General features: G+C 43.4%; 1 protein-coding gene across 3 annotated transcripts in view; it reads right to left on the minus strand.

Moving 5' to 3' along the window:
- The window catches only part of cacnb1 (calcium channel, voltage-dependent, beta 1 subunit), a 470,521-nt gene that overhangs the window by 9,996 nt on the left and 437,654 nt on the right, over window positions 1-22,871 (minus strand). For 2 of the 3 annotated variants that reach the window (XM_072248611.1, XM_072248610.1), the window contains exons 11-13: window positions 14,063-14,214; window positions 10,920-11,015; window positions 3,902-4,087 (exon numbers count right to left, since the gene is read on the minus strand). In XM_072248611.1, the coding sequence (XP_072104712.1) occupies window positions 3,902-4,087; window positions 10,920-11,015; window positions 14,063-14,214 (434 nt within the window). The remainder of the gene's footprint in view (window positions 1-3,901; window positions 4,088-10,919; window positions 11,016-14,062; window positions 14,215-22,871) is intronic. The other variant, XM_072248612.1, reaches the window with a different exon arrangement.

The following is a 22,871-nucleotide window of genomic DNA, read 5'->3' on the forward strand; positions in this document are numbered from 1 at the left end:
GAAGAAAGAAAACAGAATGAGAAGGCAACAAAAATGTTCAGTGAAAAAGTAAAATAATACACTAATATATTTAAATTAATAATTATTTACTTTTATCCCTAAAAATTATAGTTGCTTTCTCACTGTGATTTCTTTCTTTCCTGAGGGAGCTGACTCACTCAGGGTTGGGTTACAGTTTGCTCAGGTAACTTCCCAACAAGCTCAGAGTTATCCCTGACTTACTCATCATTGTTGTTACCCTGCCCTGCTGGTTACCTGGAGACGTCTGCTGGTAATTTGAGAGCCCCCAGCTCTGACCTCTTCTCGCAGTGAGAATAATTCATTTATTGGTGACTTACTGTTACAAAAACCGGCTGTGCTGTCTTTTGAACGAAACAAATAGATCATGTTGTTGTTTAACTCAACATGAACCTTTGTTGAAAAAGCACTTACAATGTTTTATTAGTAAATGCATAGAAAGACTTAAGACCTACAGCGCTCACTATTGTAGGAAGATCAGCACAGCAGTGTAGCGTTTAGAGTAACGCTTTACAGCGCCAGCAATCAGGGTTAAATTCCCGCCGTTGTCTGGAAGGATTTTGTACATTCTCCCTGTGGCCACATGAGTTTCCTCCAGGTGCTCCGGGTTCCTCCCACATTCCAAAAGATGCACGTAGAAAATTGCGAGCATGCTATATTGGCGCCGGAAGCATGGCAACACTTGTGGGCTGCCCCCTGCACAAACCTTAGATCAAGTTTGTTGTTGACACAAATAATGCATTTCACGTATGTTTTGGTGTTTTAATGCACCTGTGACAAATAAAGCGGATCTTTTAAATCTTTACCTTGATAGCTGCAAGCCTCACAGAGCAAAGAGCTTTCTAGCAGTGAGTGCTGATCAATCAAACACCATCTGCACCAATCCTTCACTAATCCCATTGTAATGCCCCCTCCAGATTGTCGCACTTATTTAGTTACTAGGTACTTTAGGACGTAGGATGAATCAGGAGCATCGGGAAGAAATCCATGCAGTCACAGGAAGAACATGTAAACACCACAGAGACAGTGCCCGAGGGTTGAAACTCAGCTGTGAGGGAGCAGCTTTATCAGCTGCACCACTGTGATGTGTCATAATGGGGGATGGGGCATGCTGCACTGCTGGGAGTCATGTTCAGTGGCATGGTCGGGCAGTTGATGGGCCAGCTGCTCTTTCACCAACAATCTGCTGGAGGAACTCAGCGGCTCAAGCAGCATCTCCAGTAGGAAAGGAACTGTCAATGTTTTGGATTGTAATCCTGTACCAGGACTGGGAGTGAGAGAGTGGGGTGTTGATGCTGAGGATTGAGGCCCGAGGGTTGAATCAGAAGTTGAGGCTTGTTGGCCAGAGACCCATGACTATGAATCTTTGCAGCTCAGCTGGGGAATTCAAAGCCCCAATGTCTGCAAGCCCATTGGAAGCTGGAGGCCAAAGAAGATGGCTTGTTCTGGGGTTAGAGGGCTGTGCACATGGGTGGGTGAACAGAAGGAAAGGGGCTTGTTTTCCTGTTGTTGTTTTGTTGCTTGTTGTGTTCTGTGTTGTTCTACAGAGCATTGCCGGTATGCTATGTTGGCACCGGAATGTGTGGTGACACTTGTGGGCTGCCCCCAGCACATCCTTAGTTGTGTTGGTTGTTAATGCACATTCTCACTGTACATTTTGATGTACACATGATAAATAAACTAGAATCTTGAGAGGGCTGGTATAGAGAGGAGCGAGGAGAGAGGGGCAGTAAGGCAGGAGTCCAAGGTGATTGGCGGGCTGAGCAGGGGTGAAAGATGACAGGCGGGTTCTGCCAAGTACGGGAGGGGTGGCTGCAGTTGAGAGACAGTGGCAGGTGTATGGTAGATAGAGGCAGACAGAGATAAAAATGAGAGGTGGATGGAGTGTAGAGGGGAGAAGGGAGGGTGAAGGTGGAGGCAGCTACTGGAGGGAGATAAGCAGGAACACAGAAGGCTACTAGTGCTGGACTCTGATCTGTAAGGATTATAATGGGAACTATTAGTGGAGCAGTGGATGACAGGACCAACATCTGCAGTTTCGTGTCTCCACTCTCTGACCAGCCCAGTATTCTCCCTTCAAAATCAACCTTCCAAAATAAATCATTTGTGAAGTGATTCAGTTTGCAAGGTCAAACTTGAAGGTATAATACAGGGTTAATGGCAGGATTCTTGGCACCGTGGAGGAAAAGAGGGATCTTGGGGGCGGGGGGGGGGGGGGGTTCCACATCCATAGATCCCTCAAAATTGCCGTGCAAGTTGAAGGGTGGTTAAAAGGGCTTTTGGTGTATTGGCCTACATTACTTGGGAGATTGAGTTCAAGAGCTGTGGGGTAATATTGCAGCTCTATAAAATCCTGGTTAGAACACACTTGTAACATTATGTTCAGTTCTGGTCACCTTATTATAGGAAGGATGTGGAAGTTTTAGAGAGCGTGCAGAGGTGATTTACCAGTATTCTGCCTGGATTAGAGAGCATGTTTTATGAAGATAAATTGAGGGAACTAAGGCTTTTCTATTTGGAACGAAGAGGTGACCTGAAAGAGGTGTATAAGAGGTAAAGATAGAGTGGATAGTCAGAGACTTTTTCCCAGGGCGGAAATGGCTAACACCAGGGGGCATAATTTTAAAGTGATTGGAGGAAAGTATGGGGGGGGGGGAATGTTAGAGGTAAGTTTTTACAAAGAGAGTGGTGGTAGAGGCTGTTACATGAGGGGCATTTAAGAAATTCTTATATAGGAACATGGATGATAGAAAAATGGAGAGTTATGTCGGAAGGAAGGGTTAGATTGATCTCAAGAGTTGGTTAAAAGATTGGCACACCATCGTGGGCCAAAGGGCCTGTATTGTGCTGTACTGTTTTATGTTTTCTTACCAGCTTCTTCGTATAACTAGGAACCTGTATCTCCCTGGCCCTGGCATGGGCAGGTTGGTTCTGCCATGCAGCGATCCAGCTCTACCATAGACCTTGCCTGACACGCTGAGTTTTTCTAGTGCTTTGTGTGTTGCTCAGATACCAACATCTGCAGTCTCTCATGTCTCCACTGTCATCTGTCCATATCCCAACACCTCAACTGTTGTCCCAATTGTTTTACAACCTTTGACACCAGTATTATTTCTGCACTCTCTAAGCATCTAAAACAAGTTTGTCATCATTTTAAAAATACTCTGGAGGTCTGAAGGTTTGACATAACAGCCAATTTACCCCAGACTTGTATCTCCTTTCCCTGAACTCATATTGAAACTTGAGCCTAGAGGTCTACATCATTGGTAAAGGTCTGGTGAGATCTGCTTCTCAGCATTGACTGTGAAGACACCTCTGACCTTGTTCTACAATGTAATGTGTTGAGAGAAATGGGCTCATCCATGTTTGGTGCGGTTAAGGGTTTGCTCTCTCTTAATAGAGTACAGACATTGGTTTTGCCCAAAGACTACCTCCTCGAAGCTGAGTGTGTCCAGTTCTAACCACTGTGCCTGGGGCAGAACTGCTGCTCAAAAGCACGGGACACGAAATGGAACAATAGGAAAACCACAAACAGTGCACTAACGACAGGAAGGAGCTGCCCATTGCCCAAGAGAAAAAAGGGCAGCCACTTTCTTGTCTTAAGCCTCCTGTTCTTCCTGACGAAGAAAAGCATGGTTAGCTGGTATCTACATGCAGCTAGACTAGTATAGGAACTGTAAACTGAGACAGGGGGCTGGGGAGAACAGTTTCAGGTAACGCCACCACAGTGTGCCCTCTCCCTTCCGCACTTTACATATTAGACTGCGTCCTCTGCTTCCGTCGGCTGCTTTGTAGCTTCCTTGTTTTCGGTGACTCCTTTGTTTTCATCGTCCCTTGGCCCCCAGAAGTCAAGGTTACGCTTGAGGGACGTGAGGACCTGTACCTGTAGATTAGACACTGGAGCAGGACTGGCAGCAAGGGCGGCGGTTGCCATGGTGCGGTTCAAGAGAGGGTTGGGTGGGTTGCAGCTGGCAGGATGAGTGGCTTTCCAGTAGGCTTCCAGGTACTCAGCCAAATGTTCGCAAGCGTCTTCCAGCTGGTTCTCGTCTAGAATGATGTCAAACATCTCCTGCAAAGGAGATAAAGGGAGCCCATGTTGAAAGGAGCTTTTTACTCACCCTCTTTCTTCCTATATTCCATATTTCCTAGGAGACCATGAGACATAGGAGCATAATTAGGCTAATTCAGCCCATTGAGTCAATTCTGCCTTTCTATCATGACTGATTTGTTATCCCTCTCAATCCCATTCTCCTGCCATCTCCCTGTAATCTTTGATGCCCTTACTAATCAGGAACCTACAAATCTCTGCTTTAATATACTCAATGACTTGGCCTCTAAGGAGGGTCCAGTGAGATGGAGGAACTGAGCGAAATACATGTTAGTAGGGAAGTGGTGTTAGGTAAATTGAAGGGATTGAAGGCAGATAAATCCCCAGGGCCGGATGGTCTGCATCCCAGGGTGCTTAAGGAAGTAGCCCAAGAAATAGTGGATGCATTAGTGATAATTTTTCAAAACTCGTTAGATTCTGGACTAGTTCCTGAGGATTGGAGGGTGGCTAATGTAACTCCACTTTTTAAAAAAGGAGGGAGAGAGAAACCGGGGAATTATAGACCGGTTAGCCTAATGTCGGTGGTGGGGAAACTGCTGGAGTCAGTTACCAAAGATATGATAACAGTACATTTGGAAAACGGTGAAATCATCGGACAAAGTCAGCATGGATTTGTGAAAGGAAAATCATGTCTGACGAATCTCATAGAATTTTTTGAAGCTGTAACTAGTAGAGTGGATAGGGGAGAACCAGTGGATGTGGTATATTTGGATTTTCAGAAGGCTTTTGACAAGGTCCCACACAGGAGATTAGTGTGCAAACTTAAAGCACACGGTACTGGGGGTAAGGTATTGGTGTGGGTGGAGAGTTGGTTAGCAGACAGGAAGCAAAGAGTGGGAATAAACGGGACCTTTTCAGAATGGCAGGCGGTGACTAGTGGGGTACCGCAAGGCTCAGTGCTGGGACCCCAGTTGTTAACAATATATATTAATGACTTGGATGAGGGAATTAAATGCAGCATCTCCAAGTTTGCGGATGACATGAAGCTGGGTGGCAGTGTTAGCTGTGAGGAGGATGCTAAGAGGATGCAGGGTGACTTGGATAGGTTGGGTGAGTGGGCAAATTCATGGCAGATGCAATTTAATGTGGATAAATGTGAATTTATCCACTTTGGTGGTAAAAATAGGAAAACAGATTATTATCTGAATGGTGGCCGATTAGGAAAAGGGGAGGTGCAACGAGACCTGGGTGTCATTATACACCAGTCATTGAAAGTGGGCATGCAGGTACAGCAGGCGGTGAAAAAGGCGAATGGTATGCTGGCATTTATAGCAAGAGGATTTGAGTACAGGAGCAGGGAGGTACTACTGCAGTTGTACAAGGCCTTGGTGAGACCACACCTGGAGTATTGTGTGCAGTCTTGGTCCCCTAATCTGAGGAAAGACATCCTTGCCATAGAGGGAGTACAGAGAAGGTTCACCAGATTGATTCCTGGGATGGCAGGACTTTCATATGAAGAAAGACTGGATGAACTGGGCTTGTACTCGTTGGAATTTAGAAGATTGAGGGGGGATCTGATTGAAACGTATAAGATCCTAAGGGGATTGGACAGGCTAGAAGCAGGAAGATTGTTCCCGATGTTGGGGAAGTCCAGAACGAGGGGTCACAGTTTGAGGATAGAAGGGAAGCCTTTTAGGACCGAGATTAGGAAAAACTTCTTCACACAGAGAGTGGTGAATCTGTGGAATTCTCTGCCACAGGAAACAGTTGAGGCCAGTTCATTGGCTATATTTAAGAGGGAGTTAGATATGGCCCTTGTGGCTACGGGGGTCAGGGGGTATGGAGGGAAGGCTGGGGTGGTGTTCTGAGTTGGATGATCAGCCATGATCATAATAAATGGCGGTGCAGGCTCGAAGGGCCGAATGGCCTACTCCTGCACCTATTTTCTATGTTTCTATATGTTTCTAAAGACATCTGTGGCAATGAATTCCACAGATTCACCACCCTCTGTCAAAAGAAATGTCTCATCTCCATTGTAAAGGGTTGCCCCTCTATTATGAAGCTGTGTCTTCTGGTCCTAGACTCCCCCACGATAGGAAACACATTCACATTAGCCTGCTGGTTGCATCATGGCCTGGTATGGTAATTCCAATGTATCTGAACACAAAGGTGCGCAGAGAATATTGGTCACAGCCTGGTCCATCCTGGGCACAGCCCTCCTCACCACTGTAACTGTGATAGCCCAATGTATCTGTCACCTACAGAACAGAACACAGCCTATTTTGAAGGTTTTGACAACATTCCCTGGACCCTCAGCTTCTAAACTTGGGGGAATAACTGGTACATGAGCATATTGGTTGTCCAATCCACATTCTATGCTGGAACCCTCCATTTCAATTCACATTCTATGCTGGATATATACTCATGGGACCCTCCATTTGCCAACACTTTCCCTGCAGAGTGCTTAGTGGTTCTGGATGGCCACTCAGCACCGGTTTCTCAAGGGTATCAGGGCATGAAAAGTAACAGCCAGCCTTGCCCACTTCCAGAGTATGAATCCCATTCCATGTAACCTGCTCTCTTATACCTCAACCCATCTACATTAGCAATAACTGACATTGGCCAATTAACCTACTTACCCACAAACCTTTGGGATGTGGGAGAAAGCCAGAGCACCTTGAGGAAACTTACACATACATACAAACATAACATAGACAGTGGTGGGGGTCGGAATAGCAGGGAAGGTTCAAAGTTCCCTATAGCAACCTAAAGGCTGATATATACTTCTGCGTCAAATCAATGCCATAGGTATGGCGTAGCCGCGAACCTTATGCAGAGCCTACGCAGATCCCTACGCCGTAGCCTGACGCACACCTCTCCCAAAATGTAACTACGTGTCACGGCGACGCAGACCGCAACAACTGTGATTGGTCCGCTTGGTAGCATCGCATTTCCTCCTACGCTGCATTGGGCGACTGAAGGGCAGGGAAGGAACTCTGGCTGCAATGCTTTCCATAAAGCTTTACAGACCTCCAAAATTATGGAGGACACATTTCGCTTTTATGAAAAAAGACGCTCACTTTAAACTTGTTTACCCCGAGAAAGAAAACCATGACCATGAGGCCTTGCACGGGCAGGTGTGTGCGCATGCGTGACGTGCGCGAGTTGCAGAGCGACGCAGACACACCAACGCACAAGTATAAATGCTCACAATGCGCGTAGGCCACTTGCGTAGGTTACGGCGTCGAGTTGACGCAGAAGTATAAATCAGCCTTTAGCTGGAAAACGGGTGAAACCCTGCACACTCCATTTTCTGGAGGTAATCTTTGTCAATTCCTATTTCTATTTCTAAGAAGTGCTGGTGGGTGGGGGCTGTGGAAGCGTCTGTTCTGTCCCCACATGTTGGTTAGTTTTTTTGCCTGTGGGGAGAAAAACGTCCAAATGCTCAAATTGAAAGAAACAAGTTCCCAGTTGTGGCACAGGTTGTGGACCAACATTGGGGAGGAAAGTTGTGCATCGCTGGCGATGAAGGAGGTCCTGTCTCGCTTTGATAGTGTCAGTGGGTTCACCTGCTGATCTCTGGGTTCAAAGGCCCTGACTTAAGGAGCCAGAGACTTGAATCACAGAGTCGTTACAGCATGAAAGGAGGCCATTTCCGAAAGAAGATGATGCCAGTGAACAACATTATCAAGAGTGACATCCTCCAGACAGTTCGCAAAACTACTTCTTCCATTTCTTTTACGTCTTCTTTTTCTTTCAAATGTGGTTCTGCTGCTGTTGGAGCCAGTAATCTACATTTTGGTGGTGTGTTTTCAGACCGATTGGGCGATCTGGTGCTTCGCTGACTCAAGATTGTTCGGTAAGGTTTCAAGTGAAGCATGCGGCCTTGAGGCCAAGAGAAATGGAGACCATAATCAACTCAATTTCTCACCGATCCCGCCAATTAAAACATAGAGGCAAGAGCAGAAGGTGAAGGGGTTGTTCAGCGCCACCTAGTCTCTCACTTGCTGCTGGCAGAGGAAGATGTCTGCATGTGACGATCTCTCTCCTTTTTGCTCGCTGCTCCCAGAGGATGATGCTGGAGTCCTGAGTCTTGGGCAAGATTTAATCGCTGCGGTTTGTGATTGGACTCTGTAGTTCATGTTATGCTGTGTTTCTGGTTTCTGGTTGCTCCTTATTGCTATTTTGTGCAATTTTGATTGGGATGGTCTACAGATAACAAGCGGCACAGCACTAGATTGAACTGAACTGAACATGCCTGGACTCTTTCGATTTTATGTTTTATATTCTGTGATTTTTCGCTTGTTTTTTTTAACCCTCTTTTGTCATTTGCGCGATTTTTTTGTGCATTGGTGGGGAGGGGGGTGTTTGATGTTTTCCTTTGAACATGTTCCAGGGTTTTCTTTGTTTCGTGGTTGGCTGTGGGAAGGAAAATCTCAAGGTTGTATACTATATACATTGATAAGAAATGTACTTTGAATCTTTGAATTTTCTGCTTTATTGGTTATTCTCATTTCCTTCCTCTTTCCTTGTTATTTTTCGATGGCTACTTTCCCATTTTAAAAACCCAGAGTCCTGCACCATTTTAAAAACCCAGACCTTGGCTTCTGGTTTAAGATGGTGTTGGTGAAGTACAGTGACATCTTACTGGAAGCAAACAAAACTACCAACCACTTTATTAATCACACTCTTTTCTGGAAAACAATCACTGCAATCAATAGCCTGTAACTTCCCTTTTGGGGATGATCTTTTGAACCACCTGTACAACCTGGTATTTTTGTGGTGTGAATTGTCATCTTGAAGGTGCATGACTGGAGTGGCATGGAGTGTATGGGCCAAATCAATGCGGTAAGGTCCAGGCCAGAGAGCAAGGAATGAGCCAATGTTTGGCCATTGTTGGAGTGGACTTGGAGCCGATTTGAAGCTGTGGATCAGGTTGAAGCAAGGCAGGTTGAAGCGGCAGGGCCTAGGCCCGAGAGCAAGGAGCAAGCCAATGCTTGACTAATTTAAGCGCTGGGCCAGATTGGAAAGATTGGGCCCAAGAGCGTTTTGAGGTACCGGAGCCCAGGCCCGAGAGCATATTGAGGCAGCAGAGCACAGCCCCGAGAGCGTATCGAGGCGGCAGGGCCTAGGCCCGAGAGCGAGGAAAAAGCCAATGCTTGACCAATTTAAGCGCTGGGCCAGATTGGAAAGATCGGGCCCGAGAGTATATTGAGGTGGCAGAACCCAGGCCCGAGAGCATATCGAGGCAGCACAGCCCAGGCCTGAGAGTGTACTGAGGCAGCAGAGCCCAGCCCCGAGAGCGTATTGAGGCGGCAGAGCCCAGCCCTGAGAGAGTACTGAGGGGACGGAGCCCGGGCCTGAGAGCGTATCGAGGCAGCAGAGCCCAGGCCCGAGAGCGAGGCAGCAGAGCCCAGGCCCGAGAGTGTATCGAGGCAGCACAGCCCAGTCCTGAGAACGTATTGAGGCAGCAGAGCCCAGGCCCGAGAGCATATCGAGGCAGTAGAGCCCAGGCCTGAGAGAGTACTGAGGGGGCGGAGCCCGGGCCTGAGAGCGTATCGAGGCAGCAGAGTCCAGCCCCAAGAGCATATCGAGGCAGTGGAGCCTAGCCCCAAGAGCGTATCGAGGCAGCGGAGTCCAGCCCCGAGAGCATATCTGGGCAGCAGAGCCCCAGGCCCAAGAGTGTACCGAGGGGGTGGAGTCTGGGCCTGAGAGTGAAGAACAACATGAGGTTTGGCCGATTTAAGCGCTGGGCTAGTTTGAAAAGTGTCAGGGTGTCTGGGCCAGAGGCGCTTAGCTCAGCTCGTTGTTCGGCAAAGTTTACTCATCTCTGCACTGAACTGAGGCTGTGGCCTGCAACTAACAGGCTCCTGGACCGACTGCAGTGATGACTGGCTTCGTGGCTGTGAACTCACTTTATGAACTTTAGTTCTGAATGTTATTTGCTTACTTTATATTGTTTGCACAATTTGTTCTTTTTTTGCATATTGGGTGTTTGATGGTCTTCTTTTTTTTAATGGATTCTATTGGGTTTCTTTGTTTTGTGGCTGCCTGTAAGGAGACAATCTCAAGGTTGTATATAGTATATATACTTTGATAATAATTGTATTTTGAACTTTGAAACAGTGACTGTTTACTCATTTCCATAGATGTTGCCTGACCTGCTGAGGTCTGCATGAATTTTCTGTGCATTGCAATGGACTTCCAGCATCTGCAGAATCTCTTGTGTTTGTGTTCTGGACTTCACAATCTACCTCATTATGGCCTTGTAACTTATTGTCTGGCTGCACTGCACTTTCTCTGTATATGTAACATTATATTTTGCATTCTGGTTTAGCTTTTCCCTTATACTACCTCAATTTACTGATTGTGATGAAATGATCTGTATGGATAAAGGTGGCATTGATCATTAAGGACCCCCACCACACATGACATGTCCTCTTCTCATTGCTACCATCCGAGAGGAGGTATTGGAGCCTGAAGACACACGTTCACTTTTTTACAAACAGCTTCTTCCCCTACCTCATCAGATTTCTCAACAGATAATGAACCCATGAACACTACCTCATGAACTCTGCTCTCTTTTTGCATGACTTACTTGACTTTTTCATATATATTTATTACTGTAATTTATTGAATATTTTATGTATTGTTCTGATTCTGAAAATAAAGCATTGTACATGTGACAGTGATAAACCAATTTACCAATTTCTTGACTATAGTGCAATTCGTACAACTGAACTCTCTGAATGATCACAGTAGAGAGCCAAAAGAAAGAAGAGACTTTTGGAGTATTTATGAGAGGTTTGTAGGTTTGTGAAAGCACAGTTCCTGCTGAATCTGAGGTACTGACCGGAGGACACTGTGCTAGCTTGTCTGATGCCACCATCTGTACATTGAGATGTTTAGCCTGGGATTTTCCTCGTGACTTTATTAGTCGCTGTAAGACCTGTGGGCAAACAGATAATGAAACTCATGTGCACCAAATAACATTTTATTTGACCAAATAACATTTTATTCATTTACCCTTGTACTGATGATTCTCAGTATAATACTGCGTTGGATTGGACTGTTTAATTGTCATTATCTTTGCAGTTTAACAATTTATGCCTGGTAGTATTTTTTTATAACTGTTTAATATGTTTCCTAGTGGTCACAGCATGTATATGCAATTGTTTCGTGTGTCCCCAAATGATTACATTTGTATGATTCTGGAAGCTTCTCTTGGTATTGTGTTATTTGAATAGGGGCTATCTGATTGGTTAACTCTTTCTGCAAATTTGAATGGAATGTTTCTTATCTATGGGATAGAAAAAGAACTGACCATAAGGCATATCTCCTTTTGCTTCTCTTTCCCTTCACTTACAAAACTTCTATCAGTGTCCGTTTTTCAATTTTCTTTGTTCTATTAGAGCTTAATAAAATAATCACAAAGCAACAAGTACTGTGCCTCTTTCCTGACTTCTGAATGATCCTTAGATGAAAAACATCAGAATCCAACAACTGGTTGACATGCACTAACCCTATCCCTCAGTATGATTTGCTGATACACAGCAACCTCTCAACATTAATTGTTGCTATTGATTTCTGGGTTGATGGGACTGTGGAGAGACACAGTTTCAGATTGGAAAGAGCTTCTATACATATTTTAACATGGAAACACTGAGCAGTAAGACCATAAAACGTAAGAGCAGAATTAGGCCATTCTGCACATTGAGACAGCTCTGCCATTCTATCATGGCTGATTTATTATCCCTGTCAACCTCATTCTCCTGCCTGTAACCTTTGACACCCTTACTAATCAAGTACCTATCAGCCTCCACTTTAAATATACCCAATGACTTGGCCTCCACAGCCATCTGCAGCAATGAATTCCATAGATTTACCACACTCTGGCAAAATAAATTCCTCTTCATCTCTGTTCTAAAGGGACGACCCACTATTCTGAGCCTGTGCCCTCAGGTCCTAGACTCGCCCACTATTAGAAACATTCTCTCCACATCGACTCTATCCAAGCCTTTCAATGTTCATTCGGTTTCAATGAGATCCCTCCCCCCCCCATTCTTGTAGTAAGGCTGATTGAAGACAGCGTTGGAGAGGAGTGTAATTAATTCCTGGAGCGCACGCACGTGCGCGTGTGTGTATATATATGTGTGTGTTTGTACATATGTATTTATGTGCATGTGTGCGCATGGTTGTGTGTGTATGTGCATGCGAGTGGGTTTGTGTGTGTGGGTGAACAACTCCTCAGACACAGCACACAAGCAGTGCTGTACTTATAAGGAACTTCACCTTGAAGGTGTCCTGGTCTCCCTTCACTACCCGACTTCTCGAGGCTGAGGACACCTGCCCACTTCAAAACCTGCAGAACAGGTTAAATCAAAAGGAAATGGGTGCATTCATATAGCACCTCATATTCCTTTCATAGCACCCGATTACAGCAGTGATTGCACATCGGACATGCACAATGGGAATGTTTGATAAGCAACCACTGTTGTAATGAGGCAAACACGTCAGCCAATCTATGCACAGCAAGATCCCACAAACAGCAATGCTATAAGGATCAACTTTACCAGTGTTAGTGATACTGATTGAGAGATGAACACTGACACCAGAGTCATTGATAGTAGTGATTAGCATAATGCTTTACAGTGCCAGTGATTGGGAGATTGGGTTCTATTCCAGTGCTGTCTGTAAGGAGTGTGCATGTTCTTCCCATGACTGTGTCTGTTTCTTCTGGGTGCTTTGGTTTCCTCCCACATTCCAAAGGTGTATTTATGCTCAGGGTTAATAAGTTATTGGCATGCTGTGTTGGTGCCAGAAGCATGGCATCACTTATAGGCTGCACCTTTGGATTGTGTTGGTTGCTGGTCAAACTATGCAATTCACTGTGTGTTTCGATGTCTCCATGTACATGTGACAAATAAAGTTAATCTAATCTTAAATAGTGTCATGGAATTTCTTACATCCATCGAAGAGGGTAGAGGGAGTTTAAAGTGCCTGACCCAAAAGCCAATTGTTTCTGTATTCATTAGCATATTTAAAATGTCCACACATTTCCTGGGAAAAGGTCCCCTACCAGGAGTAGAATCTTTTCCTACCCTCTTTGAAACTGTTAAAGGAAGAGAACATACAAGCTGGCACTGTGTCCTGGCATTTTCAGGGAGGATGGTAAATTACTATATTGAGTTCAAGAGCCGTGAGGTAACGTTGCAGCTCTGTAAAACCCTGGCTAGACCACACTTGGAGTACTGTGTTCAGTTCTGGTCACTTTATTATAGGAAGGATGTGGAAGCTTTAGAGAGGGTGCAGAAGAGATTTACCAGGATGCTGCCTGGATTGGAGAGCATGTCCTATGAGGAGAGGTTGAGCAAACTAGGGCTTTTCTCTCTGGAGCAAAGGAGGATGAGAGGTGATTTGATAGAGGAGTATAATTCGATAAGAGGCATAGATTGAGTGGATATCCAAAGACGTTTCTCCAGAGCAGAATTTGATAATACTAGGGGGCATAATTTTAAGGTGATTGGAGAGGCTCGTGGGTGTGTGGAATACCCTGCCAGGGATGGTGGCAGAGCCAGATACAGTAGGGGCATTATACCCCTAAATATGAGGTATAAATATCCCTAGATACATTTGGATACTCTTAGACAGGCTCATGGATGGAGTGCCATGTAGGAGGGAAGTTTTAGATTGATTTTAGAGTAGATTAGAAGGTCAGCACAACATTATGGGCCAAAGGGCCTTTACCATGCTGTAGTGTTCTAATGTTCCATATTTCCCAGATGTCACTTTTTTTCTGAAAGCTTCCAAGGAGACAAGTGTACCATTTCTGATAGAAACAGGTAAGTATGCGTTACTTGCCAGTTCTCCACGCAGTGGTTAGAACAATTGGGTTAAGAATAGTGGGTCATTTGGGGCTGGTGAGTGACAGGAAAGATATTGGAGGTGCAAAAACTCAATGGGATGAAATATAGAAACATTTTTGAGGTCTCTTACCTTGGGTGAAGCAATTTTTATGTAGACTATAATTGGGGCCAGAGAAGTTTTGTTAAGTTGGGCTGGATGGTTGATGGTGTCTGCATCAAGAGCAACCAATTGGAGGGTCCTGGCCAATTCAAAGATGCGCTCAATCTCACTTTGTACTTCAGCTAAAAGGAAAAAATCATAAAGAGAAGGCACCTTTACCAAATTACCACTTTTATCATTTCACCAAAAGTGACAAACAAGATCAAATACAACAGGCAGCCCTCCAATAATCTTCTTGGCTCAATGTTAGCAATAGTTCATTCTTTCTTGTGTATTGTAACAATAACGAGGCTCTTTTAGTGGGGCTTCAAAGTTATTTGAAGGTCTGTTGAGTTCCAGTACAGTTTCTTTGTTAGGAAATGAGATCTCCAATGGGAAGCCCATGCTTGCTCTCTCGCTCTCTCTCGAATGGTAATATTCTGTATTGGAATGCTTTGTGTTTTGGAAGCATGACATGATTCAACATCCAGGACAAAGGCAAAAAGAAATCTGGAGTTCAAAGACTTTCTTTTGTCAACCCATTTCTCCTCTCCCTCAAAACCTTGCCTAAAGTTATTCAATCCTTTCTGTACTACATTAGTTAAATTAATAACCCAGTACCACATTTAAGGTGCCCTTCTTATATGTTTCTGAGTTAGAAATAGATTGATATACATTTGTTGATGTTGCATTTAAAAGTTGGACATCATGATTCAGCTCGATGGTGGATGTGGCTTCATCATGTAGCATGCTGTGTTCAAGAAGGGAACTCTCTAGCACCTTCTTAATGATAAATTCAGATGGATAGTAAATGTTCACATTGCTAACAACATCAAATCTTGTAACGTAGAAACAAAGATTCATCACAGGACAAGGTGCTGCCATTTGGCCCATCAAACTGGGTCAGGCTTCTGTACAGAAATTCAGTCAGATCTGTTCCACGATTGTATAACCAGTTCCCTTGTTGAAGCCACAAGTGACCTGCACAAGCCACCACTTTATAATAAGTAGGACACACCTGAGCTTTGATTTCCTTGTAATGCTCTTTACTTGTCTGAAGACTGTGATTCACTCTGGACTACAGTGCATGGGTGCTCGTTCTCTTCAACATATGCTGTACTCTATCTGACAGTGGGAGATGTGAAGGCCTTATCTTCTTGACTTCTTTATAATGCATGGAGTGAGCATAGGGCCACTGAATTTATGTCAATGAAAAGCTACCCAGGTCTACACCCTCCAGCAAATATCTCTGGATATGTTTAGCTCAATCAAAAGCAGATTAGGTGGATTTTCCAGCGGCATCTCAAGGTGGTAATGATTGTAAAACTTATAGCACTTCTGCCAATTCTTCTCTAAGACTTCGCCTTTCTGCATTTGTGGCATTTAATGTGGGAAATTCTATTTCTCCCATCTGTGGAGGCCAAGCCATTGGGCTTACAGACTTTGCCGCAGAATTGAGGAAAGTCTTCTGACTTGTTATTCTGTTGAACAATCCATGTTTTAGGTTCACCAAAGTGTAGCTTAGTACTGCCGGCATTGTAGAGGATTCAGAGAAGGTTTATGAGAATAATCTCTGGAATGAAAGGGTTAATGCATGAGAGTGTTTGATAGCTCTGGGTTTGTTCTCACTGGAGTTTAGAGGAATGAAGGGGGACCACATTGAAACCTACCAAATATTGATTCCTGAAGAAGGGTCTTGGCCCAAAATGTTGACTGTTTATTAATTTCCATAGATGCTGCCTGACCTGCTGAGTTCCTTCAGCATTTTTTGTGTGTTGCATGGGGAGGATGTTTATTATAGTGGGAGACCCAGAGGGCTCAGCCTCAGAATAGAAGGACATCCCTTTAGAACAGATTAAAGATTAAAGTCTGTCACGAGCCTTGTGGCCCATCAGGGCTAGTGCTGGTGCTTATGCCGGTTTCTGTGGCGTGAAGCGACTGAGAGTATGAGACTCCCTCCCAGATAGGATGTCAGTCTATCGCGAGGTTAACCCCCAGCGTTTTGCTGGTACCCATTCTCAGCTGGGTAGACTGGAGCATTGTGTGGTTAAGTGCCTTGCTCGAGGACACAAGTTGCTTCAGCCAAGGCTCGAACCCACGACCTTCAGATCGCTGGTCCAATGCCCTAACCACTTGGCCACGTGCCACACCTTTAGAACAGAGATGAGGAAGAATTTCTTTAGCCAAGTGTGGTGAATCTGTGGTATTCATTACTACAGATTGCTGTGGAGGACAAGTCATAAGGTACATTTAAAGTAGAAGCTGATAGGTTCTTGATTAGTAAGGGTGTCAAAGAGTACGGGGAGAATGCAGGAGAGTGGGGCTTGAATAGACCTCAAAAGGGAACCTTATGCTCTCCACACACAAGATACTGTATTGCTATGTTAAATCAATATTACATTTCCAAAAAGAAGTATCCCAACACACGAAGTAATCAATCCATCCGTTTTATGTGAGGAGCATAAGCTTCCCACTTTAGATTTCATTGAGGTCCAATTCAAAGTTACAATTACTGCTCAGCCAAAAAATAAATTGAATGCAAGTGGATTGTGAATTCTTCTGATAAAAATATATTAGAAAATGATGGATTTAAAAATTATTTTTTGAGGTAAAAAATATTTATTTATTGTACTACTGATTGAACCTTAATAGTATGTTTCAATCTAACTTCAGCACTTTGAACAATATTGAGAAGCTTTATTAAAAACTGTTTTTTCATCCTGGCTTGCTTATTTCTTGGAAATGTTCTGTTGGATGCAAGGATTATTTTGAACTGATTCCTGTCGGCAAATTGGGATGCTATTTCCACAGATAAGAAGGATGAGGGTGGGATCTCACTGCTATCTACTGAATACTGAAAGTTTTGGAGAGAGTGGACATGGAAAGGAAGTTTCCATTAGTAAGATAGTCTAAGATCTCAGTGCATAGCATCAAATAAAGGGACATTCCTTTAGAAATGACAAAGTATTTCTTCAGCCAGAGGTGGTGAATCTGTGGAATTTATTCCCGCAGAGGGTGGTAGAGGCAAAGCCATTGGGTGTATTCAATGCAGAGATTGAGAGGTTTCTGACTGTTAAAAGGGTGAAAGGTTATGGGGAGAAGGTGGGGCAATGGGGTTGAAAAAATTCAGCCATGATTGAATGGTGAAGTAGATTTGACGGGTCAAATGGCAGCAGGTGAACTAAATGGATCCTACTGGATTTCTAGTCATTGAACTGCAACACATACAAATCTACAGGAACTGGCCTCATCTGTAAAGATGAAGAGTCTTGACCCAAACCACCATCTGTCTATTTTCCACCATAGATGCTGCCTGATTTGCTGAGTTCCTTCAGCATCTGGTGTGATGCTCCAGATTCCAGCATCTACAGTCTCTTGCAACTCCAGAATCATCCAGTTATTCAGGGGAGAGCCAGCCTAAAGGCAACAGGCTTAGTGTAGAAGGGGTGTTTGGCAGACACTCTCATCTTTATTATTGTCATTAATTATTTATTATTCAGCATTAATACTGCCATGTTTCCTGAACCATAAGAATATTTGAGGCACAGTTTCTAAAGTGAAGCACTAAACATGTCAGCAGAAGAAATTCATCAAAAGAAGAAAGAACATTAAATGTGTTTACAGTACCTGTTTTGATTTTCAGAATCCAAACTTTTTTTTCTGAGCTTAACTGTTCTTTTGACATAATTTCAGATCTGACTGTGACATCTTATAGCCACCAGTCTGTACCTAAACTTAGCTCCACTGTTTGGGATGTTTTCAAATGCTTCTGTAAACTAGAGGAATGCACACTCTAGTTTGCATGCTAGAGTGTGCTGCATTTCCTGCATAAACATCTGCATGCCTTAAAATAATGCATTCCTCACATGGCATTTACTGCATGCCTGATGGTAATGCATTTCCTACATTTCAGAATGCAATGCAATTTCCACATGCAAAGTATTAATGCATTCTCTACATGTGATATATATTTGTAAGGATTAGTGCGCATTATCTGCAAACTGGACTATTGATTTTCTGCATGCATACTACACAGCAGTGTACTAACTTGATAGCTTACAGCTTATTCTTTGTATCCTGGTTAGCAGTACATTGCCAAATATGTGAGCACTGTGTAACACTGCCAAGATATGCAGTACTGCATGCAGTGCAGTGCAGTCCTAATTTAATGTCTATGGATCACTCTGCAAATAGTTCAGCATATTTTGGTGCAGGTGGTTTACACTGGTAGCAATGCAACTACTGTACATGCATCCATGACAGAGCAATAAAACTACAGACAAATGATTCAGCAAGTTGGTTTGAACTCAGATTCAACCTCACCAAATCTTGACTGGGGTTGGATAGATAATTGGTGTTGGAACGGTGCACAGGCTCCCCCAGGGCTTGTAATAATGGCAAATAAATTAATGATATGAAGCTACTTGGCTATCTGTTGTGTCAAGTCAATGCTGTGTGAATATCTGGATATGAAGGGTCCCTGCATATTACAGGATATAATCATTATTGTTCAGGAGGAGACTATGTGAGAGCATCACATAAAATGCTGGATAACTCAGCTGCCTGAGCTGCTGAGTTCCTCCAGCATTTTGTATGTTGTTCTGGATGTCCAGCATCTGCATGATCTCTTGTGTTTATGAGGTGACTACTTGACCCTTCTTTGCAGAGGAACTCCCATTAGTCTCATTCCCTGTGGTTTCTACACATTATTTTCCAACAGGTCCTACTAATTCCCTCAGGGAATTCCTGACTCTTTAATATTCACCCTCAGAGGCAGTTCATTCCACTCCCTGCTTGAAAATGCTTTCCCTTCCTGTCTCCTTAGAGCTTCTTCTCAGCTGGACTTAAACCAGACTAATACCTCAGCAGGCAATGAGCCATCTGTTACGGATCGAACTGAATTCCTGCCATGGGTTTCCAAAGCTTAACTCATTGTATGGTCTGTGAACACTGATATCTATTCTCATAAAAATCTACAATTCATAATTGCACCCATCCTCATCCTCCTGCTTAGAGAACTCACAATACATTTGACCTAAAGCTGGGAACTCTCAATTGCCCCTGAATATCTAGCTGGAGAGAGACTGCAGAGGTGGTTTCAGCACTGTAGAATTTGCTCTATGTTCCAAAACACTCCTTCTTTTAAAACTTCAATCCACCCAAACTATTAATTACATACAACCAAAGCTTCATGTCATTGGAATTGGTTTAAGGGTAACAAATCAGCACCAGTTTCTCATACTAAATGTAGGTCATAGGAGTGGCCTCAGCTTGTCATTTGCATCAGAAATTCAAATTCTATAGCAGTCAATAGAGAGAAATTTTCATTTCTTACAGCAAATGGAAATATCAAAAAACTGGAATTCTTAGATTTAGAATTTTAATAAAGGGACTCTCTTTAGCTTGTGAATGTTGAGTCTAACACCCTCCCCAACACAGGGTTAAAGGTCAACCATAAATCTAACATGGAATATTCTTGGGGTCAACATTGTCCACATATACACTCAGAAGCCACTTTCAAAGTACAGGAGTCACCTAATAAATTGGCTACTGAGTGCATTTCTGTATGTTTGTGGTCTTCTGCTGCTGTAACCCATCCACTTCAAGGTTCAATGTGTTGTGCGTTCAGTGATGCTCTTCTGCACATCACTGTTGTAACACGTGGTTATTTGGGTTACTGTCACCTTCCTGTCAGCTTGAAACAGTCTGACCACTCTGGCCACTCTCCTCTGACCTCTTTCATTCGCAAGGCACTTTTACCCACAGAGCTGCCGTTCACTAGATGGTTTTTGTTTCTTGCGGTATTCTCCGTAAACTTTAGAGACTGTTGTGCATGAAAATCACAGGAGATCAGCAGTTCTGGAGATACTCAAACTACCCTCTCTGACACCAACAATCATTCCAAGATCAAAGTCACTGAGATCACATTTCTTCCCCATTCTGATGTTTGGTCTGAATAACAACTGAACTCCTTGACCATGAATGCATGCTTTTATGCATTGAGTTGCTGCCTCATGATTGTCTGATTAGATTAACAAGCAGATGTAACTAATAAAGTGGCCACAGAAAGTAATCAGCTGAAGTTAAACTGCTGGTATGAGCAATACTACAACTCCTACAATAAATAATATAGAAAACATGTGTTCTGAGCATTATTTATTCATTATTTCATTTATTATTTTTAGCATTTGCATAGTTTGTCTTCTTTAGCACATTGGTTGCTTGTCAGATTTTGTGTGTACTTTTTCATTGATTCTACCGTATTTCTTTGTCCTACTATGAATGCCTGCAAGAAAATGAATCTCAGGGTAGCATATGGTGACGTATACGTACCTTGATTTTAAAAAATTACTTCAAACTTTAAAGAGTTGTCTCAGCAACAACTGAACAGCTTGGGCTCTTGCTGTTGAGAGTTGAGGAAACTGAGAGGTGTATGGAGTGTTGCTGAGAACACAGATACATGTTGACTGTTTATTCCCCTTCATAGATGCTGCCTAACCTGCTGAATTACCTGATATTTTGTGTATGTTTCTCTGGATTTCCACATCTGCAGAATCTCTTGTGATTAAGAAGAGAGGCTTAATACATGATCTGGGCTAACAAGGAACATATATATGTTGATTGCTTAAGGGCAAATACCTGGCTACTATTTCTTGATAGTTTTTGATGACAATAATGTCTGGTTGGTAGACCTGTCTACAGAAGTCCCCACCTGTGCTGATAATATCTTTGTAATCCAGAAATCTCTACTAAGTGTAAGCAGTGCATGCATGCCAATTTTGCTTCTTGTTTTTGTTTTCCCACTCACATTCCAGGTGACATATCAACAAGTGGCAGCCTGGTGCTGATTTGAACAAAGATTCCAGGTCAGCCCATCACTGATGACTTGTTGGAACCCTTGGTTCAATTAGTTACAAGCAACCAGAGGGACACGCATATACACGCACAGCTAAGGCAAAGGGAAATGGTATGGGACATGTGTTATGGTCATATATACATACCCAAAACATCTGAAGAGAAAGGACAGTAGTGATGGAGTAAGAGAATGAGAGAGAAAAATCCAAGACAGTCAATTTAAATTGCATACTTATTAAAGTTCAGATCAGAATTTCAATACAGTAGTCTATAAATGGTCAACAGTTATTTACCGATGCTGCATTGTTAATTTTATTATGACCATGGAATAAAGAACAGTTTTTAAAGAATTATCCAATGCTAGAAGTGAGTGTGAATGCTAAATTATCCAGTTTCTGCAGGTTGGTCTGATCTGCACAGCCAACATTTTCTATGTTTAAGCAGTCACCTGGTTTTAATGGGAAGCCAACAACTACTTCCTTCTTCACTTGATTCCATCTGCCTAATCAACACCCCCCACAACCTAGTCCATTTCCATCTCTCAACTATCAGCTTCTATATAACCCCCTCACCTCTCTATACTGGTACTCTACTTTCCACCCTCCCGGTCCTGACAGGGTCTGAACCTGAGATGATGACCCTCTCTTTGCCTCCAAATATGCTGCTTGACCTGCTGAGTTTATATTTTAGTAATCAGATTGTACCAATTTACTATTGTACTTTATGTAACTATAACTTGTGTTGGTTAATACTATATTTTGTGCAAAACCAGTTTTCATTAAGAATAGGCTACGAACATCAAATTGGTAACAACAATCTCTGAAGTCCATAGAAAATGGTGGAAACAGCCCAGACTATCAGAGGCAAGGCCCTACCCACCACTGAACATACTTACAAGGTATGCTGCCACAAGAAAGCAGCATCCATCATCAAGGATCCCACCATCTAGACCATGCTCTCTTCTCGCTACAGCCGTCGGGAAGGAGGTACAGGAACCTGAGGTCCCACACCACCAGGTTCAGGAACAATTATTATCCTACAGTCGTCAGGCTCCTGAATCAGAGTGGATAAAATCACTCACCTCAACTCTGAGCCGATTCACTGCAAGCCATGATAGCCTTCCTCACTGTCCACGACACCCCCAATCTTTGTGTCATTTGCAAATTTGCTGATGCAGTTAACCACATTATCATCCAGATCATTGATATAGATGACAAGTAACGATGGACCCAGCACTGATCCCTGCAGTACTACATTAGTTACAGGCCTCCAGTCAGAGAGGCAACCATCTACTACCACTCTCTGGCTTCTCCCACAAAGCCAATGTCTAACCCAATTTACTACCTCATCTTGAATGCTTAGCGACTGAACCTTCTTGACCAACCTCCCATGTGGGACCTTGACAAATGCCTTACTAAAGTCCATGTAGGCAACATCCACTGCCTTGCCTTCATCAACTTTCATGGTAACGACCTTGAAAAACTCTATAAGTTTGGTTAGACATGACCTTCCACGCATGAAGCCATGTTGACTATCCTTAATCAGTCCACAGCTATCCAAATACTCATATATCCAGTCCCTTAGAATATTTTCCAATAATTTTCCTACTACTGATGTCATGCTCACCTGTCTATAATTTCCTGTTTTATTTTTGGAACCTTTCTTAAACAGCAGAACAACATTGGCTATCCTCCCATCCTCTATACCTCACCTGTCGCTAAGGATACTTTAAGTATCTCTGCTTGGGCCCTGACAATTTCTGCACTTGCCTCCCATGGGTCACCTTGGAACACCTTGTCAGTACCTGGGGGTACATCCACCCTAATTTGCCTCAAGACAGCAAACACCACCTCTTCCTCTGTAATCTGTACAGGGTCCATGAAGTTTATGCTAATTTGTCTCCCTTCTATAGAATCTGTGTCCATTTCCTGAATATTACAGATGC

The sequence above is a fragment of the Mobula birostris genome, chromosome X (genome assembly GCF_030028105.1).
Source record: "Mobula birostris isolate sMobBir1 chromosome X, sMobBir1.hap1, whole genome shotgun sequence".
Classification (NCBI taxonomy): domain Eukaryota; kingdom Metazoa; phylum Chordata; class Chondrichthyes; order Myliobatiformes; family Myliobatidae; genus Mobula; species Mobula birostris.